This window comes from Silene latifolia, chromosome 9 (assembly GCF_048544455.1).
Source record: "Silene latifolia isolate original U9 population chromosome 9, ASM4854445v1, whole genome shotgun sequence".
In the NCBI taxonomy this organism is placed as follows: Eukaryota; Viridiplantae; Streptophyta; class Magnoliopsida; order Caryophyllales; family Caryophyllaceae; genus Silene; species Silene latifolia.
In genome coordinates, this window is record NC_133534.1 from 17011121 (window position 1) to 17029384 (window position 18264).

Here is an 18264-nt window from a genome sequence, read left to right on the forward strand (position 1 = left end):
GACTTTGACTTTTTTCCGGAACCAAAAATGTACTCCCTCTGTCCCGGTCATTTGTTTACCTATTTCAATTTGATCCTATAAAATTTGATTCTCCACACTCAATTAAATCCCCTTGTCATCAAATGATTGGTTCTTTCCTCGTTCTTTGTGTCAAAACCAAAGGTAAACAAATGATCGGGACGGAGGGAGTAGTCATGATCACATAATGTTAGAAATGCCAAAATTAGTGGCAAAAAAATGTCTCCTCTATTTATTTAAAAAAAAAGGAGAAATATTTACGTAGAGACAAAAAAGAAACAGGTTACCATAAAAGAGATGAAACGATACGAGGGTCAATTAAAGGAAAGTTGAGAAGTTGGCAATGGATTTTTGGTATTCAAAGGAATCTTGTGTCTTACTCTTTCTCTGCCCAAATTTGGCGCCTCTTCATAATTCCTTGATTATAAACCAAGAGCCATTCCGTCATTCATCTTCCTTTTCTTTAACTTTTGACGAAAACCCAAGGTACGGACATTCTTCTATATATCACCATCTTGTCTATGCATTGCGTGGTTCTTAGACCGAGTTTGAGTAACATAGATTTGTCGCATGTTTCTTTTATTTGACCTTATTATCCTTAATAATAATGTAATGTTGAATTTGAATGATTTTAACAGGTTGATGACTTCATGATACATTTCCGAAAGTTTAATTTCCAATATTTACGTAAATAGTTTATGTTCGCTTTTGAATTGGGTTGGACAGAATCATATAATGCAGGTTGTAAGCATTCCCGCCATACAAAACACGCCTAAAAGTCTCGGCTTTTACATTAAGGCAGAAGTCTTCCCTTAACGACCTTGCGCTCTTCTTACACTAAAAACACCGAAAACATGAACTATTTAAGTATTATTGTTACAATTAGAAATACACATTTGGTAAGAATATATCTGCAATTACTGTCGCAGAAGAATTGCGACGGAAACTTCTGATCACAGTTTTCCGTCTTGCAAAATGCAGGGTAAACTTTCACAGAAATCCGAAACTTGATCCTCGGTTCAAAACCTAGAACATGGGAAATCATATCCTTGTTCTGTTTCTATTAACATTTCTAGGATTTCCACTAAAAGGATGCTCATGGGGTGGCTGGTTTTCTTCTTCAAATAATAAAGATCCGAATCATCCAATCTCCAATGGATTAGTCGCTGAGTTCTCTGTGGATGGCTTGAACGATCCCAAATCAGTTGAGTTACTTGAAGACGCAAAGAGAAAGTTGGGAGGTACAAATCTTTGCTGGTTTAACGCGTATCAGAATTTGTTTATCTCGTGCTCAGAGATTTTTGCAGCAGAGGAAAAGAGAAGTAGACTTGCTTGGCTTCTTAGCGATTGTTTTCAGAAGGATACAGGCCGAAATCCTTTTCCATCGTGTAAGGCGAACAGTCCCATGGTTGATTGTCTCCGGAATTTGAACAATCATGAACATAAGACTTACTTGGAATTCTACCTTCAGACTAATTCTCTCTGTCATCAGTTACAGTAAGTACATTTCTGATGCATTTTCTGAACATTGTGTCGATGAAATTTTCCGCTTTTCTATGCTGCAGCGTTTCAGTTAATTCACTTTGGTGTCGGACAGTGGAGACATTATCCACTTTGGTGACGTAAACTATCATATAACCAAAAATTATTTCAAAATTGCGTACAACTGGTGGTCTAATCTATCAACTGGTCAAAACCGGGTGGTTTATTGCAGGTCCAAGGCTTTCAAGCTTCAAGTAGAGAGTTTGGTGAATGATTTAAAAGACTCAGCATTGTCGACAGAAGAAAAATTAGAGACCATTGAAGCAAAATCCGATAATCTTCTTCACAACTCCAACCATATACAAGAATCACTAATGTCAATTGATACACAAACCCGAAAAGTGGGAGAAGATTTGAAGAACATGGTTAGTAACATAGGTATTGTTATAGATCAGTCGAAAGAGTTAAACGAGCAAGCAAACAATATTGCCACTTCTCAAGTTGAGTTGATAGAAGAACAAGGGTTAATGAGGGAGAAAATGGAGGAAAACATGGCAAAGGTCGAAGAATCTTATTACAGTCTAAGGCAAGAAATTGACGTATTACGACTTAAGGCAGCTGATGTTCAGGAAAAGGTTAATAGATATGGAGAGGCTTTAAGTTCAAAGATGCAGAATCTTCAAGGCAAAGCTGATGAAATTGTCGGTATGGCTGGCATTACAGTACAAAATCAACAAGAACTTCTTGCAACCCAAACTAAAGCCCTTGACGGTCTTCGTTCTCTTACTAATTTCCAGTCTGAAGCTCTTCAAGAGAGCAGGTAACTGAGTACAAACAATCTGCATTACTCCCTTCTTTCTTTCTTTTTTTCTTTCCTTGGTAAAGTTGAGCTCATTTCGGTCTGGCATGAAAACTGGACGGTTTATTTGTCCGGTCCTCTGTCCTAATTTTTGCGGGTACCTAAATCTGAAACCTGGATCGGAATATTCAGCTTAGTCCAAAACCAAACTTTTTTAGGTCTGGTTTTCTGTCCCATCACATTTAGTATTTTGGTCTGCTCTGGTGGTGGACTGATATGCCCTAACTTTGAGACTAAGGCTTTATTGTTGTTGTTGTTGCTGACGGTTTATCTACTGCCAGGGTTACACTTCAGCAGATAATCGGATTTGCGCAAGGTCAACATCAAGAGCTCATGAAGCAACAGGAACAAATTTTACAGGCTCATGATCGTTTGGCTAGTAATTCGAAATCAATGTTGGAAGCTCAGGTAATCAATCACCCTCTTTCATATATTTGCCTAATTACAAGGTAGAATGTACCGTCACATATTAACTGTACTCATATCTAACAGGAAGCTTTTGAGTCGAAACAAGCAACTATGTTCACTGCCATAGACAAACTCTTTGCTCTACACAATGCCATACTACTGGAGTCGAGACTTCTGAAAGCTTTCCTTGTTTACTCCCTCTTAATCCTCGTTATCTACATGTTTACTAGCACCAAACAGACCTACTCAGTGAGATGTAGGCTTTATTTAGGTATGGTTTTCGCTCTTAGAATCCGCTTCATTCAGTTTATACTTTATAATACGATGGTTAGTGCAATCTTAATGATATTTGTAGGATTATGCCTTGCATTTGCATTGGAGTGTGGGATACTGCAATTCACAAGTACTCAAGTTGAGCAGAAAACTCGGCTTACAACGATAATCAAGTCGCTTCTTGGTGCTTATGCTGTTCTTCAACTTTGTTACTCTTTCATTACATACAGGTATTCAGGACACAGTGATTTGGAACGCGTCTTTTTAAAATAAAAAACAAGAAAGCCGATATGTAAGGATTATAGAAATGTTTCATTTCCGATAATTTAACAATAAACTGTGATATGCAGGGATTATGAAGTACTGAACCACAAAATGCTAGCGAGTTTGATAGACAAGGTAAACAAGATTGAAAAGGTAAAAGATTATTCGTCAGACGAAGAGAGTTTAGAAAGTGAAGTGGATTGGGTTTCATGGATGAAGACCGCGCTGCCAGAAGATATAAGCATGAATGAAGACCCTGATTATCTATTACTACCACCTGATGAGAACTCTATTGTCACTAGTACTCAACGAACATATAATCTCAGACATCGCAATCATCGCTTGAAACCATGATGCAGATATCTGTTTGCCTGTACTAAGCTTGCAGAAATTAGAAATGCATTGTAAATCATGATTTAACCACTTAATCGACTGACAGTAAAGAACATTTAAATTCTGTTGCTTTTTCAGGGGTCACATAATCCCATATCTGTACGGTTTTTCAAAATTGTTTCGCCATCTATCTAGATTCGATGTCTGCAACACGAAATAGAGGTATATAAACTGAAACTGAACATAAACAACATGTATAAAGAATAGAAGTTTTATTAACTACTGAGTAAAAAATAATAAACTGAAGATGTTAAACACTAAATACTGATCATTACAAATCAACCATATACTCCAAATCTACTACAAAATCGGGTTAACTTAGCCCATTACAGAAACCAGTTCAATCACAGATGACAGATCCATATACAGATATACTGATCTTTACTCGATTCTCAGCAATAGTTACAGTCCAGCAATTCCGACACAAAAGCACAATCATCAGCTGTCAATAGTCCATTCATCGACTCCAAATCATCCCCAACGAACTCCATATCGTCCAAATTAGAATTATAAGATGGATATATCGCTTGCATCGGATTAAACACCTCATCAAAACAGTAATCACCCAAATCATTGAAAGATGAATCAACATTCATATCATTCAACTTATTACAAGTTCCGTAATCACCCAACTCGCTCAATGTCAACCCACCCTCAAAATCCCGACTTTCAAACGAATTACCACTCACTTTAACTTCACCACAATCAGTCAACTTATTACAAGTTCCATAATCACCCAACTCGGTCAATGTCAACCCACTCTCAAAATCCCGACTTTCGAACGAATTCAACCCATCAATCCTTTCTTTCACACATTCAATTTTTCCCGCCAAAACCTCATTCAAGTACTTCAACTCCTCCAAACTCAACTTCCCAAGATCGTCTCCCACCTTTCTCACCTTGCTGCTGTTACCGGGTTTAAGAACCTCCCTTTTCCGCTTCTTCCCATAATACTTATCGATCACACTACCGCAATCAGACTCAGAACACCATACTTGAGGTTTATTAGGCAATTCAGGACCGTATACGATTAACAAAACCGGAACGTCGCAAAGCTTAGAAAGTTGTTCAGCCGATTTGAAGATTGTTGCTTTTCTGTTCAAGTAATTTTTCATGTTTTTACAAACCATGATTTTAGTTGAATTTTTTTAATTCTGATTGTAAGAGATGATGAAATAATATTTGCGTTTGTTGGCTGTAAATTGGTGGTTATTATTTATAACCAAAGGTAAATTGTTTAACCGACTCTTTTTTTTTTGAATTCTATGGGTGTGAACATGAATTGGCGCTGGCGCGGACATGATTTTAGGTAAAAACGAGTTTTTTCTTTTTTCTTTTTTTTTTTTTAAAAAAAAATGCATTATATACTCCATCTATAATCTATTATTGTTTTTTTGGCAAGTTTATCCATTTAGGCCCGTTCAGATTAGTGGCAATTTAATTAATTTGATATAAAGACGTTTGGGCGATAGTTGAGAAAAAAGATCGCACTTTTTGTGTATTTATAAAAAGTTACTCTGTTTTTTGTACACGTTGACCTAATTTTAATATTTGAATTCAACAACTTTGTATGAAAATTGAGTTATTTACAAAGTAATAAAACTAACTTTGAAGCTAACGGGCAACTTTGAACTTTGTGAATGAGTTATAGTTCTATAAAGAAGCTTTAGTAAGACCAGTTCGTAAAATAAATGTAATTTTCAATCCATTAATTGCAATAGTTGGCAATGGGAATAGAGGTGGCATTGGCCGTGCTGGGCTAGCCCGTGTGCCGGCCCATCGTGCCTTTCCCCAAAAATGGCCCGGCCCAGGCACGAATATTGGGCTGACCGTGTCGTGCCGTGCCTGCCCCACTCACCCCAACCCCTGCCGCGGCCCGCTTCTGGCACACCCAGTTTCGTGCTCGGGTCGTGCCTGGCCCATGGGCTAATCTTGTCTGACCCGTGGGCAGGCCCAATAGTCTTAGTAATTTTTTTTCTAAATACTTTTTTATATAAATAATGAATATTAATGATTTAAATATATATTTTATTAAATATTAATGTACTTAATGTCTCGATTAGTTGATTACTTGTATTTTTAATGAACTTTATTTAATTAAATAATTAAGAAACGATATTAAAAAAAAGGAATGTAATTAAATAATTAAGAAACTGGCCAAATCCCGGGCCATGCCGTGTCAGGCCCGCCGTGCCTGGTTCGTGTTGGACCCTCCGTGCTTGGGTCGTGTCGTGCCTAGGCGCGAGAATTCCCAAAAAACGCAGCCGCAACCCGCCTCCAACCCGTCCGTGCCGTCAGTACTGTTCATATGTGCCGTGTGCATACCGCCCGCCTTAGCTCGGCCCGAATTGCCATCTCTAAATTGGAAACTCTAGCTTAGATTAATTTGCAAAATTGCACTATAAAACTCCTTATATATAATCAAATAAATATAATCCGATACATAAAAATTTGATCTTAAAAATCCACCGAAGCACGAAAGCTAGGATCTTTAAAAAAATGAATTCCTATTCGAAAAATGCATAACCGGCTAACCTCATGGATAAGCTCACACTAATCTGACAATTTGGGATGATTCAATTCGGGATTTCCCTTGGGAGGTACGTTATAAAGTATTCATCGTTGAATTGAACATTCAAGAGCTAAAAACGCATTAATTTTGAGAGTTGTACACTTGTACTACAAAGCAGCTTATAGAATCGATAACTCGATATTTTTAAACTTTTGTAATTTTGGACATTTTTTTTTTCAATTTAGTACAATCTGCCAAAACAACACTATTCAAAAATGAGTTCTTAACTTAAAATAACAAATTAAAAATCAAATTTACTAATCTACATAACAAGTTAATTGACAAAAATCTTAAAATAACCATATCCAAAATGATTCGACTCAAACTTGAACAAGTCAACCAAAGTGACCTGAACCCGAAATGATACAACACGTACTTCAATTGATCATACGTGAATGATCCCGACTTGGATTGTCCCGTAACCTGACCCCAAGTGACCTAATAATAACTCCTCGACCTAGCCTGAAATTTTTTACACTCCAAATAAATGATCTGACCGAAATAACCCGTTTGGTGGCAAGACACCAAGACAAGCCTTTCATCTAGTCTTTGTACAATCTCAAAGTCTAATTTCTTATCTCTACTAGTTGGTGGTCCGCACCCTAACGGGCGCGGTATTCAATTGGTTTACGTTACCGTTCAACTCTGATTAATTTAATGTGAATGATTGCTTATTACACGTATATAATTCCGATAAATGTATATAAAATATCATGGTGTGTACTTAATTGTCAAGCATTTTGATAAATAATTACACCTAATAAGAAGTGTAATTATTTATCACATTTCCCTCCAAATATCACACAATTTCCCGCCGATTTCGGCTATTTTCCCTCCATGTTTCAGTAATTTTCCCTTCAAATTTCAGGACATTTCCCGCCTAGATTGTAATCAATTTGTAATGCAGTTGCCGGATAAGCACGTTACGTATACAAACGTCTATTTAGCATATTATGTAGCATAGTAGTTCCTAGAGACGATACATTTTGCTAAGATAATACTTCCTCAATTCCAATCAATTGTATATATTAATTAAAATATAACTCACATACATTCAAAAAAAATGTATAGAAATGATTGAAATGGAGGAAGTAAGATTTAACATAAAATTCACCCTATATTCGTAACTGAAAATATTTAAGATAAACCAAACACAAGCTCCTTAGTAGACAAAATCACAGGTATGTAAGCAACATAGGCTGTTCTGCTCTTAGATACAGGCGTGGAATAAGAACTTTTTTTTTGTTAAACTACAATACAAAATATAACCTGCATTTCCATAAGAATTACATTTTAGCACGCAAGGTTTACAACTCACAATGTTAAGTTACCGTATTTTTCTACGCAAACGCAGGTTCTTTGGAGTTTTCTCCTCCTCTTCCACTTGCTCTCATATTACTTCGCCTCCCATTTTTCCTCCTCATCCTCCTCCCTCTTCTCATCTTCCTTATCCCCCTTCTATTTCCTTGTCTCCCCGCTCCCTCCTCTTTTTGTGTACTGTAGTTCGATAAGTTTAGTAACCTCTATTTTCTTAAGTCGAGTTTTCTTATTTTTTTGTTTTCATTATAATCACTTAAATTCCCATTATTTTCTCTCTCTTTTCTCCCCATACTCCTAGTCATTCTCTCTTACGTCTTACCCCTCCCCCCTTTTCATTTTCATGGTCCTCCTCCTCATTCCAATTCCTCTTCCTCATCTGATACCTCTTCCCTATCCCTCCTCGTCAGTCGTCATCTTACATATGTTCTATTTAATCATCTCCTCCAATTTCTCTCATGATACTCCTCCTAATGGTCCTCGAACCATTCATCTTTATCTTCCCTTTTTCTTGCTCCTCCTCATCCCTCTCTCTTCCTTTTTACTTCTATCGTTCGCATCCTTTCTCTTTTCACACCTTATCCTTTCTCATCCCATTCTCTTATCAACCTCCATATCTTTTCTTTTCATAACCTTTGGTGTGTTCAAACATTAGGAGAGGGCCACTTAATTGGAAGTATCTAAACAACAGAAGAAAGAATACTTATCTTACATTTCGAAACTGTAACATTATGTAAGAAAAATAGAAAAGCGTCTTACAATCTAAAAATCTTAATAACAAATATTTATAACTCTAACTAATAATTATTATGTAAGAAAAATAGAAAAATGTCTTACAATCTAAAAAATTTAATAACAAATATTTATAACTCTAACTGCTAATTATACCCCAAAAAAATGGCATACTAAAAATAATTTAGCTTCCAATTTTACAACCATGTACTCGACTAATCGTGACTGCTTTCGCTCTCCGTGAGAGACTACATAGCAACATTCTCACAATTGATTTGAATTATTGTGATACCGCCTCCCTAGCAATAGCATACCCTCATCTGGCAACCCGCAACCATGACTATTTTCGCTCTTTGAGACAGACTGCATAGCAACATTTTTCGAGTGTTCCGCATCTTGGTAGGAAGATGTAATCTGAACGGATGAAATGAGCTGGGTTTTAACTTTTAACACACAAAATGGTCAAGGTGTAATGTACATAAATGGTAAATGCAATACTGAACACCACGCCAGAGACAGCTAAAAAAGGAGGATAGAAAAATACAATACAAGCTAATGAAGTCAGATAAAAAATGGAGTAATATAGATATGGTCGATTCAAATCAGCATTCTTGCCAATGTCGTCTTCATCGACCTACATAAATATCTAAGTCATGTACCTCATAACCGGACTACTTAACATTAACAAGTTAAAATGATAAATCCTGAACCTAAAGATTAGCAACTATAGTAGTAATAAAGTTCTCGTAGCACAAATCATCGGTCATGTAGATCACAATTCCAGAGCCTCGGCAACAGTTGACATGTCAGATCTCAGGTCAGGGTCATCTTGAACACACGACCCTGCCATTGGCTATCTGAAAAGCGAAAACCAAAGAATCATTTTTTTAATTTACAAATTACAAATGAAAATAAATCATATGAACTTCTCAGCTTTCTTCTAGATGTAAAATCAAATTTCCGGGTTTTTTTAAATTCCGAGTTCTTTTCTCTAGCAAGTCAACATTGATGTACACAAGTGAGGGAAACGATGAAAATGATTAAAATTATTAACGAAAACGTACAATTCGAGTAGGATTTGTTTAAGACGATGCTATCATTGGTTAGATAATCGTGCATAGCAGCAAGGGGTTTCCAAGAGTGGGGGAAGAGTGTCAAGGAAGAGGGTGAGATAGAACGTGTGATTAAAAACAAATGGATAACATAGAGGGATTAACTTTTCGGGTAAGTCTACTATATATATGCCTGATAATGTAAGACCTTAATTACTCGAACCCTTTTTCTCCGCCCCATTTCTTTCGCGCTCCCCCACATACCCCTCACCAGTTATCGTTTGTGAAACAAGCCCTTGGTTGAATCTGATTACACATTAGAATGTTCTACAAAAGATTTAATGTTTCAGAAATGACGATATGGAAGAGGACATACCCAATATCTTGTGTGATGCCTAACAATGCATCTGTCAAATTGAAGTCTGCAATTTAGAGTAGTAACTGCCTGGTATTAAACTGTCGAACACAAGGACATTGCTTGATCTAACACTGCCGTGAACAATAGGTGGGTGAGTAGGTCAGCTGTCTCGTGGAGGTACTTGAGACCTTTCACTGCACCATAGGTCCCACGTAAGATCTGGTCCTGGCTCTGCGCCGTAAACTTGTTTCCTCCCTGTTCAGAAAAATGATGACTTTAGTGAACACATAAATTCTCGTAAAAAATGTCTCTTAAGATGATTTGAGGTTGACTTAGGCTTATGGCTTGTAATTTTGTCTTAGAAAGTGAAACTACCATATAACACATCATGCAAAGAACCTATTGTTGCAAAGTCATAAACGAAAATTCTGTTATTTTCTTCCAAATAGTGTCCCAATAACTCCGTAAGGTTATCATCCTGTAGAACCGAAACTCAACAAACCAGTAGAAAAAAGCTCTAAAGACCCTTTGATGCAATGGGGAAATCAAAACAATTCTTTTCTTAACGTCTTAAAATATACCTGAGCTGCAAAATCAGCATCTGAATCCTGTGCATTACTCGTATATAGTATCTTCACGGCAGTTGGCGGGCCAGTCTTGTAGAAAGCACGGAAAACCGAGGCATAAGAACTTTCTGCAATCAGTGACATGTGATTGAAGTTGTTGGTCGCCTCATTTAATTCATCCATCAAGTAAACTTTCACTGCTGCTTCATACTCGACCACATCAGCAGCTTTTCGCTCCTCTTGAAGCGACTCTAGACCCTTGAACATAATTGTCATGTTTGGCCTGAAATCTGGCTCATATTGAAGGCTCAACCCTGTTAATGCTGCCACTTTTGCCCCAACTTTTGGAGGAAAATCGCCGTTTACGTTTGGGATCAACGATTATTTGTCTGCACTTAAAAAGGGAGTCTCCTGGTGTAACATTGTCAGCGCTAGAATCAATAACGGGAAAAGTAAAAGATGTTTGAAATGCGATAAATCCGACAATTGAAATTCATACGGGAAAAGAAATGTACCTTCTGACAGTACCTGTAATGTTTAGCTCACGAGATTTCTTTTTGGTGTTTGCTGGGATTTCTCTTGCGTATTTTGTAGAACACTCGGTACACGTCTTTTAAAGAACTACAATTTCAGCAGCAACCACCGCCTAATGACATCAATTGACATCCTAAGAAGTGTGGTTCTGTATTTATGGCGTCATACCCAATAACACGAAATTAAACAAAATAACCATCTTACCTAAATACAATCCTTGCTTTGAATAAACCTAAGAAACATCAATATCTAGCACCACTCTAACATACATATAGGAATGTAACGCACCTCTAGGAGCACCAATATTAGGCAAAGTCGTACTCGTGGAAGAGATTGAAGGGAACTGTAATACGAAAACATGTTGGAGAATTACCAGAATCAAGCACAGCACTCAAAAAGCAAAACTAACTGAAGGTGTAGAAGAGATTTATGGCCAAGCAATTGCATACCTTCGGGCTCAAATCGGTAAACCAAAAGGCAAAAAAAAATTGAAAATTTGGGAAGCAATTGCATACCTCTGAGCTCAATGTGTACCAAAAAGATCCGATCAGTTAAGACCATGAGGAAAAGCTCATATAAATAAATTGAGAGACACATCAAGACCATGATCATACAGACAAATTGAGAGAAAATGAAAAAATTACCTCAAGTTCACTGCCAAAGGATGCCCCATACACCATTATCTTTTTTGGTACACAACCACGAATAACACATCTGGAAAACAAAGTAATGAACAGAACATTTTTAAAAGCACATTTAACTGGAATAACAAGAAAACATAGATGTGGCATTACTATCAAGAGAAATGCAAGAAGTGATCAAAGTACTATGTTAAAACTTAAAAAGTGAAACTGGCAAAGAGAAACTTACGTTCCACCAACTCCCCCGACAACTTCGGAGCTAATCGGATGAAAAGGAAGTTCACAAATTCCAACCTTCACAAAAGTCGATGAATAGAGTAAGATAATCAGTAAATAGGCCAATAAAAGCAACAACTCTTGACAGTCTCACGCTGATTTCGTTCTAACAACCATTAATATCTGATATTTCTCATTTCAATCATAAGTATATGGGACGGTCTCATAGTTACCTCATATAAATAAATTGCACATTAACACTTAGATCACATCATTAAGATATTAACTACCGAGACAAAAATCAGATTACTTAGTATGTTCATTCTTTCACTAATCTATTTTCAAAACATCATACCAAACAGTAGCGATCACCTTCAAACATCATCAAGTTAATTGAAAGTTCCCTACGACTTAGCAAAATAACAATTCGAAGCAAGTTCCGTAGGTACGGTTATTATTGTGAAATAAATCCCTATAAACAATAAGAAACCGAGTAAAAACTCGGAACTGCAGAAATCAACCATTCATTCAAATTTCAATCAACAACTCCATCAAAATTACTCGATAGACTCAGCAACAAACACACCGTATTACAGTATTACACATCCATTTTTCGTTGATGTGTCTGGATATAGCCCTACTTGATGTGTCTTTCCATGGGAAAGTAGAATGGGAAATACACAAATAAACAAAATTTGGGAAAGTAGAATGACAATGAGGAAAAGCTCAGACAATGAATTCGTACAAACCCACCAGTTAATCCTCATAAAGATAGAAACGGAGAGCAGTTAAGACCTAAGAAACAAACCCCTAATTTATTCAATTGACAATTAATGATCTACCTCAATAGAGAACATCTAATATCAGCATCAATGGGGGCAAGCTAATCTGACGCTATCTCGCTGGTCACCATCGTCATTTGAGCCACCACTGACCGCATCGGCCTTAACAGCGGTCGCCGACAAAACCCTAATAAGATTAAGATATGGGATCAAACAATTAATTAGAAATTAAAATAAAGGCTGACATGGTAGTAGAGAGAAAAGAAGTAAAGTGAGAGGAAGGCTGACATGGTAGTAGAGAGAAAGGAAGTAAAGTAAGAGGATTGGAGGAGATGGATGATCTATGGAGGAAGGGAGATAAACAAAATGGAGGAAACTGAGAAAAAGAAGCGTCAGTTGAGGAACAAAGGGAATGGGCGGCTTAGATGGGATTTGAGGAACAAAGTGAATGAGTGGCCTAGATGCAACAAATCACTATTGCCAACTGTTCATAAGAGAACCAAAAGGGGCACTTCATACATTTTAGTAGTTAATGATTAATGATTAATGATTAATGATATACGAGACTAACAGGAGTGATATTCTATACTCCTCCTTCCGGTCAATTGTTTACCTATTTTATTTTGAAGCATCTCAGTCAATTGTTTACCTTTCTAAATATAAATGCTTTTGAAGGACAATTTGATCCTGCACATTCAATTTGGTCCACTTATCATCTAATAATTGACCCCCCTCTTTTCCCTTGTTTTTTGTGCCAAAACCAAAGGTAAACAAATGACCAGGACACATAGGAGTATTTGTATGGCCTAAAATCAATGCTCCCAGATAAATATTACAGGACAGGAATAGAACATCAAAACAAACTGTAACCATGGAAATATGGTTTATGATCATAGTGACAGCTTCCATCGCCGCGCTGCTTAATGCTTTCATATCCCTGTCCAAACCCAACTCAAACCTTCCTCCGGGTCCTCGTAGCGTGCCGATACTCAGCACCATACTATGGCTCAGAAAATCATCCTTCCAAACGGAACAAACCCTCAGAAAACTACGTTCCAAGTTCGGCCCCATAGTCACCATCCACGTGGGCTCGCGTCCTCTGATTTTCATCTCAGATGGGACTCTAGCCCACCAAGCATTAATCCAGCTTGGACCCATTTTCGCTGACCGACCCAAACAACCCCTTACTGGTAAAATCATGAGCAGCAACCAGCATAACATCACTACTGCTGGTTATGGTCCTACCTGGCGCCTCCTTCGTCGTAATTTGAATTTAAAGATTCTTCACCCTTCCAAGTCTAAGGAGTTCTCGAGTGCCCGGAAATGGGCTCTTGAAATCCTCCTTAGCCAACTGAAACAAGATACGGAAAATAATATTAATAATAATAATAATATATCAGGTGTTGTTAAGGTTATAGATCATTTTCGGTTTGCAATGTTTTGCTTGCTTGTATTCATGTGTTTCGGGGATAAGATGGTCGAGTCTTGTATAAGAGAGGTGGAGGAAGTGGTGTACCGACCTATGGTGTTATTCAGTCGCTACCAAATCCTCAATTTCTGGCCTTGGATGACTCGGGTTATACTCAGGAGTCGTTGGAACGAGTTCATTGATTCGAGGAAGAAACAAGAAGAGGTTTTGATGCCTTGCATTACAGCTCGGAAACATTCACTGCAGGAGTTGCAGGAAAAAGTTACTACTTGTTATGTCGATAGTTTGTTAGAATTGGAGTTGTCGGAAAATGGAATTGTTAAGCGGAAATTAAGTGACAAAGAGATTGTTACGCTTTGCACAGAATTTCTTACTGGAGGCACTGACACCACTTCGACAGCACTGCAATGGATTATGGCGAACATTGTCAAGAATCCTAACATTCAGGCTAAGCTTCTCGACGAAATCAAGGGTGTGGTTGGGAAAAAAGCAAAAGAAGTTCTCGAAAATGACTTGTCAAAGATGCCTTATCTTAAGGCGGTCGTATTAGAGGGACTAAGACGACATCCTCCGTTTTATTTTGTTTTGCCACACGCTGTAACCCAAGAGACCGAGGTAGGGGGATACAGAATTCCGGAAAATGCCATCATAAATTTTAGAGTGGCGGATATGGGGTTGGATCCCGAAGTATGGGATGACCCGATGGAGTTTAGGCCAGAGAGATTTATGTCAAGTCAGCGGAATGGGATACAGGATGAATTCAACATAACAGGAAAAATAAAGATGATGCCTTTTGGTGCAGGAAAGCGAATGTGTCCCGCCTCAGGATTGGCGTTGCTTCACCTGCAATACTTTGTAGCTAATTTGGTTTGCAGGTTTGAGTGGAGAGTAGAAGAAGGAAAAGAGGTGGATTTAACTGAGAAGCAGGAGTTTACTATTGTAATGAAGAATCCACTTCATGCCCATATTTCACCCAGGTGATAAGGATTTACCCTGCTGAGAAATTTCGGCAGGGGTTTACTACTGTTTTGCGCGCGCGCCCACACACACACACAAACCATTTGGTTTATCTAAGTGGAGAATAGTACATTTCTTCAAAGTTACAATTAAGATGTATGTCAATTTGATGTTTATTTTTCGGATAATTATTAAACTGATAATTAATCGACCCATTTATCATGTCGAGCTAGTATCCTGTCACAGAAACACAGGTCATTTTGGGTTGGTTTCGGTTTCAGTTAGTGATGAATAGAATTGTTATTTGTTACTGTAACTTTGGCCTTGAGTGTCAGGTTCACCAAACGTAATGTACTCCTTGTCGGGTTGAAATTGAAACTATTTAAGTTGAACGCCCACTCCTTTAAATTTCAATTATACGCTTAGGGTGTGCCTAGTTAGGTTTCTCTAAGTTCGCTCCCTTTTCGCGGCTCTAAGCTACAAGGTTTCACAAATTTCACTTTGGTATCAGAAATTCGGAGTAATCTTTCACTTTGACGACCTAATAATAAAAAAGGAATATTTTACCCAAGTGAAACCAGTCATTCGTCAAATTATATAATTACAACATTACCCCAGTTCCTTAATGGCTTCCGTAAATTGTAGTGTAGGGGGCGGGTAAGAAGTACGCACCCTTATACTTGTGTTAAGCAATGTCAAATCATGTTACTATCAAAATATGACTTTTAAATAATCAAAAGATTGAGAAGATAAATGAGTTAGTAAATCCTTTTAATAATTGTACGAAAAGGCGATTGACGTTTCATCTACAATTGTCATAAAACAAGACCATAAAATTAGCTTTAAAAGATCCCATGCATTACACGGGAATTAAAACTAGTTACATAAATAATTCGCCTAAATCTTAAGACGCGAAAGTGAAATATCCAAACGTGCCGACGGCCTAGTATTCACAAAACACAAAATGTCAAATTAATCACATGCATTATTCATGAACACTTAAATTGTGGAGCTCAGAAAAGATGACATGCCCATGTAGTACAAGTAACTGATTAAAAGAGATCACTCGGCCACTCATTCCCAGTCAGTGGTTTCCTTTAAACGGAGGTATCCATCTTAATATTAAACGGGTCAGATATCATCCCACACGAGCATCTAGGACAAATCTTTTTGCTTTTCCCTATATTGCATTTTGCTTTTGTCTTTTCATCTCATATGGATATATTTGACCTGTCTTAAACTATATCCGTCTTAAATGAGAATTTGAAGACGACTGAAAAACATCTGCTTTTTGATATTCTTTCTATATAAAAGAGGTATAATTTGTATGGTTAAAAAACAATGCAACATCCATAAACAAAAAAAAAAAAAAAAAACAAAGAACATCAAAACATACTTGTGAAGTTGTAACCATGGAAATATGGTTTATGATTGTAGTAACAGTCTCTATAGCAGCCTTGATCAACGCATTCTTATCCCTTTTCAAACCCAAATCAAATCTCCCTCCGGGTCCTCGTAGTGTGCCGATACTCAGCACCGTGTTATGGCTTGGAAAATCGTCTTTAGAGATGGAACAAACCCTGAGAAAACTACGTTTGAGGTTCGGCCCAATAGTAACTATCTACTTGGGCTCACGTCCCCTGATCTTTATCTCGGACCGGACGCTGGCACACCAAGCGTTGGTTCAGCATGGACCGATTTTCGCTGACCGCCCTGAACCGACACTTACTAGTAAAATCTTCAGTAGCAACCAGCATAACATCAATACTGCTGGTTATGGTCCTACCTGGCGCTTACTTCGTCGTAATTTGACTTCCAAGATTCTTCACCCTTCTAAGTCCAAGGAGTTTTCGAGTGCACGAAAATGGGCTCTTGAAATCCTCCTCAGCCACCTGAAAGAAGACGATGATAATAAGTCGGGTGTTGTTAAGGTTGTAGATCATTTTCGGTTTTCTATGTTCTGTTTGCTTGTGTTCATGTGTTTTGGGAAAAGGATGGAGGAGTCTGGTATAAGAGAGGTGGAGGAAGTTGTTCACCGACCTTTGGTATCATTCAATCGCTACCAAATCTTGAATTTCTGGCCTTGGATGACGCGGATTATACTCAGGAGTCGTTGGAATGAGTTCTTTAACTCGAGGAAAAAGCAGGAAGAGGTTCTGATTCCGTACATCACAGCACGGAAAAATTCACAGGTAGATTTGCAGGAAAAAGTCGCTTGTTATTTGGACACTTTGCTAGAATTGGAGTTGCCGGAAGATGGAAATGAGTCGAGGAAGTTAAATGACGGAGAGATTGTTACAGCTTGTTCTGAATTTCTTACAGCAGGAACTGATACCACCTCGACCGCCCTGCAATGGATTATGGCCAACCTTGTCAAGTACCCGAACATTCAGGCTAAACTTTTCGAGGAAATCAAAGGGGTGGTTGGAAAAGAAGCAGAAGAAGTTCGGGAAGATGACCTGTCAAAGATGCCTTACCTTAAGGCAGTCGTATTAGAGGGACTAAGACGACATCCCCCCGCTCACTTTGTTTTACCACATGCTGTGACCCAGGAGGTCGAGCTGGGGGGATACCGGGTGCCCAAGAATGCAATCATAAATTTCACAGTTGCTGACATGGGTTGGGATCCCGAGATGTGGGATGACCCAATGGAGTTTAGGCCGGAGAGGTTTATGTCGAGCAAGCGGAGTGTGATTCAGGAAGAATTTGACATAACAGGAAGTAGGGAAATAAAGATGATTCCTTTTGGTGCAGGAAGACGGATATGTCCAGCCTCGGGATTGGCCTTGCTTCACTTAGAATACTTCGTCGCTAATTTGGTTTTGAGGTTTCAATGGACAGTGCCGCGAGGAAAAGAGGTGGATTTAACTGAGAAACAGGAGTTTACTATTGTAATGAAAAATCCGCTTCACGCCCAAATTTCTCCCAGGTGATATCCTGCAGAGAAATTCGGGCAGCCGTTTGTCAGTCTGTTATTTACATGTATTTCTTTAACTCATACAGTATATAAATATCAAACTACGATTGGCGCGTTGCTTGCTTACCGCCTTACCTTAACAAACAATCCCGGCGAGCTTTTCTTTGTTGTCGAAAGATTATACCTTTTTACGGTTTTTAAAATTCCTCATCAGAGCACCTTTTCAAAAAAAAAAAAAGCAAAAGCGTCATATATAAAAAAACGGAAGGAGTACCAATGTACTTGAAAAGAGAAAGTGACAAGTAGAAGACTGGTAAGCCAAGAGCTGAATTCTAGAATATCTCCAACTCAATTCTCAATTGGACTCTATATTTGTTCGGATCTCGAGGAAAAAGGAGGGATCCAATTTTCATAATTTATACGTCGTAAACTAAAATGAAGAAATCATTTTCTCGTATACAACATATATTAATTAATTAATTAATACTCCAATT

The 18264-nt window shown here is 37.9% G+C and overlaps 4 protein-coding genes across 9 annotated transcripts; 3 read left to right on the plus strand and 1 right to left on the minus strand.

Annotated features, from left to right (window-relative positions):
• The first annotated feature begins 277 nt into the window (after positions 1-277).
• Positions 278-3779, plus strand: LOC141599240 (protein GAMETE EXPRESSED 1-like). 2 transcript variants are annotated; one of them, XM_074419203.1, is made up of 7 exons: positions 278-504; positions 1000-1515; positions 1733-2320; positions 2641-2767; positions 2852-3038; positions 3123-3270; positions 3391-3779. In XM_074419203.1, exons 2-7 carry the CDS (start codon positions 1052-1054, stop codon positions 3656-3658), a joined length of 1782 nt encoding a protein of 593 aa, XP_074275304.1. In that variant the 5' UTR covers positions 278-504; positions 1000-1051; the 3' UTR covers positions 3659-3779. The 2 variants fall into 2 exon arrangements, with proteins under 2 accessions (XP_074275304.1, XP_074275305.1); XM_074419204.1 differs by lacking the exon at positions 278-504 and having other exon boundaries at positions 987-1515.
• A 5074-nt stretch (positions 3780-8853) lies between these two features.
• LOC141599249 (glutathione reductase, chloroplastic-like) lies at positions 8854-12868 on the minus strand. 5 transcript variants are annotated; one of them, XM_074419215.1, is made up of 8 exons: positions 12756-12868; positions 12528-12654; positions 11699-11763; positions 11117-11542; positions 10810-10976; positions 10310-10705; positions 9747-9983; positions 8854-9175 (listed from the first exon to the last, which is right to left on the minus strand). In XM_074419215.1, exons 6-7 carry the CDS (start codon positions 10568-10570, stop codon positions 9822-9824), a joined length of 423 nt encoding a protein of 140 aa, XP_074275316.1. In that variant the 5' UTR covers positions 10571-10705; positions 10810-10976; positions 11117-11542; positions 11699-11763; positions 12528-12654; positions 12756-12868; the 3' UTR covers positions 8854-9175; positions 9747-9821. The 5 variants fall into 5 exon arrangements, with proteins under 5 accessions (XP_074275316.1, XP_074275320.1, XP_074275317.1 ...); XM_074419219.1 differs by lacking the exon at positions 12756-12868 and having other exon boundaries at positions 11117-11171; positions 11473-11542; positions 12528-12645; XM_074419216.1 differs by having other exon boundaries at positions 10310-10976.
• A 391-nt stretch (positions 12869-13259) lies between these two features.
• Positions 13260-15068, plus strand: LOC141599244 (cytochrome P450 89A2-like). Its single transcript, XM_074419208.1, has one exon. The coding sequence runs from the start codon at positions 13339-13341 to the stop codon at positions 14875-14877; it is 1539 nt and encodes a 512-aa protein (XP_074275309.1). The 5' UTR covers positions 13260-13338; the 3' UTR covers positions 14878-15068.
• Positions 15069-16179: 1111 nt separating this feature from the next.
• Positions 16180-17902, plus strand: LOC141599245 (cytochrome P450 89A2-like). The gene has a single exon (XM_074419209.1). The coding sequence runs from the start codon at positions 16266-16268 to the stop codon at positions 17784-17786; it is 1521 nt and encodes a 506-aa protein (XP_074275310.1). The 5' UTR covers positions 16180-16265; the 3' UTR covers positions 17787-17902.
• Positions 17903-18264: the final 362 nt, after the last annotated feature.

Coding starts and splice junctions, on each gene's coding strand:
- LOC141599240 (XM_074419203.1), top strand. CDS start 1,052: ATGGGAAATCATATCCTTGTTCTGTTTCTATTAACATTTCTAGGATTT. Junction 1,516..1,732: donor TCTCTCTGTCATCAGTTACA/GTAAGTACATTT, acceptor GGTTTATTGCAG/GTCCAAGGCTTTCAAGCTTC. Junction 3,039..3,122: donor GAGATGTAGGCTTTATTTAG/GTATGGTTTTCG, acceptor TGATATTTGTAG/GATTATGCCTTGCATTTGCA.
- LOC141599249 (XM_074419215.1), bottom strand. CDS start 10,570: ATGACAATTATGTTCAAGGGTCTAGAGTCGCTTCAAGAGGAGCGAAAA. Junction 9,984..10,309: donor ATGCTGATTTTGCAGCTCAG/GTATATTTTAAG, acceptor TTTTCTGAACAG/GGAGGAAACAAGTTTACGGC.
- LOC141599244 (XM_074419208.1), top strand. CDS start 13,339: ATGGAAATATGGTTTATGATCATAGTGACAGCTTCCATCGCCGCGCTG.
- LOC141599245 (XM_074419209.1), top strand. CDS start 16,266: ATGGAAATATGGTTTATGATTGTAGTAACAGTCTCTATAGCAGCCTTG.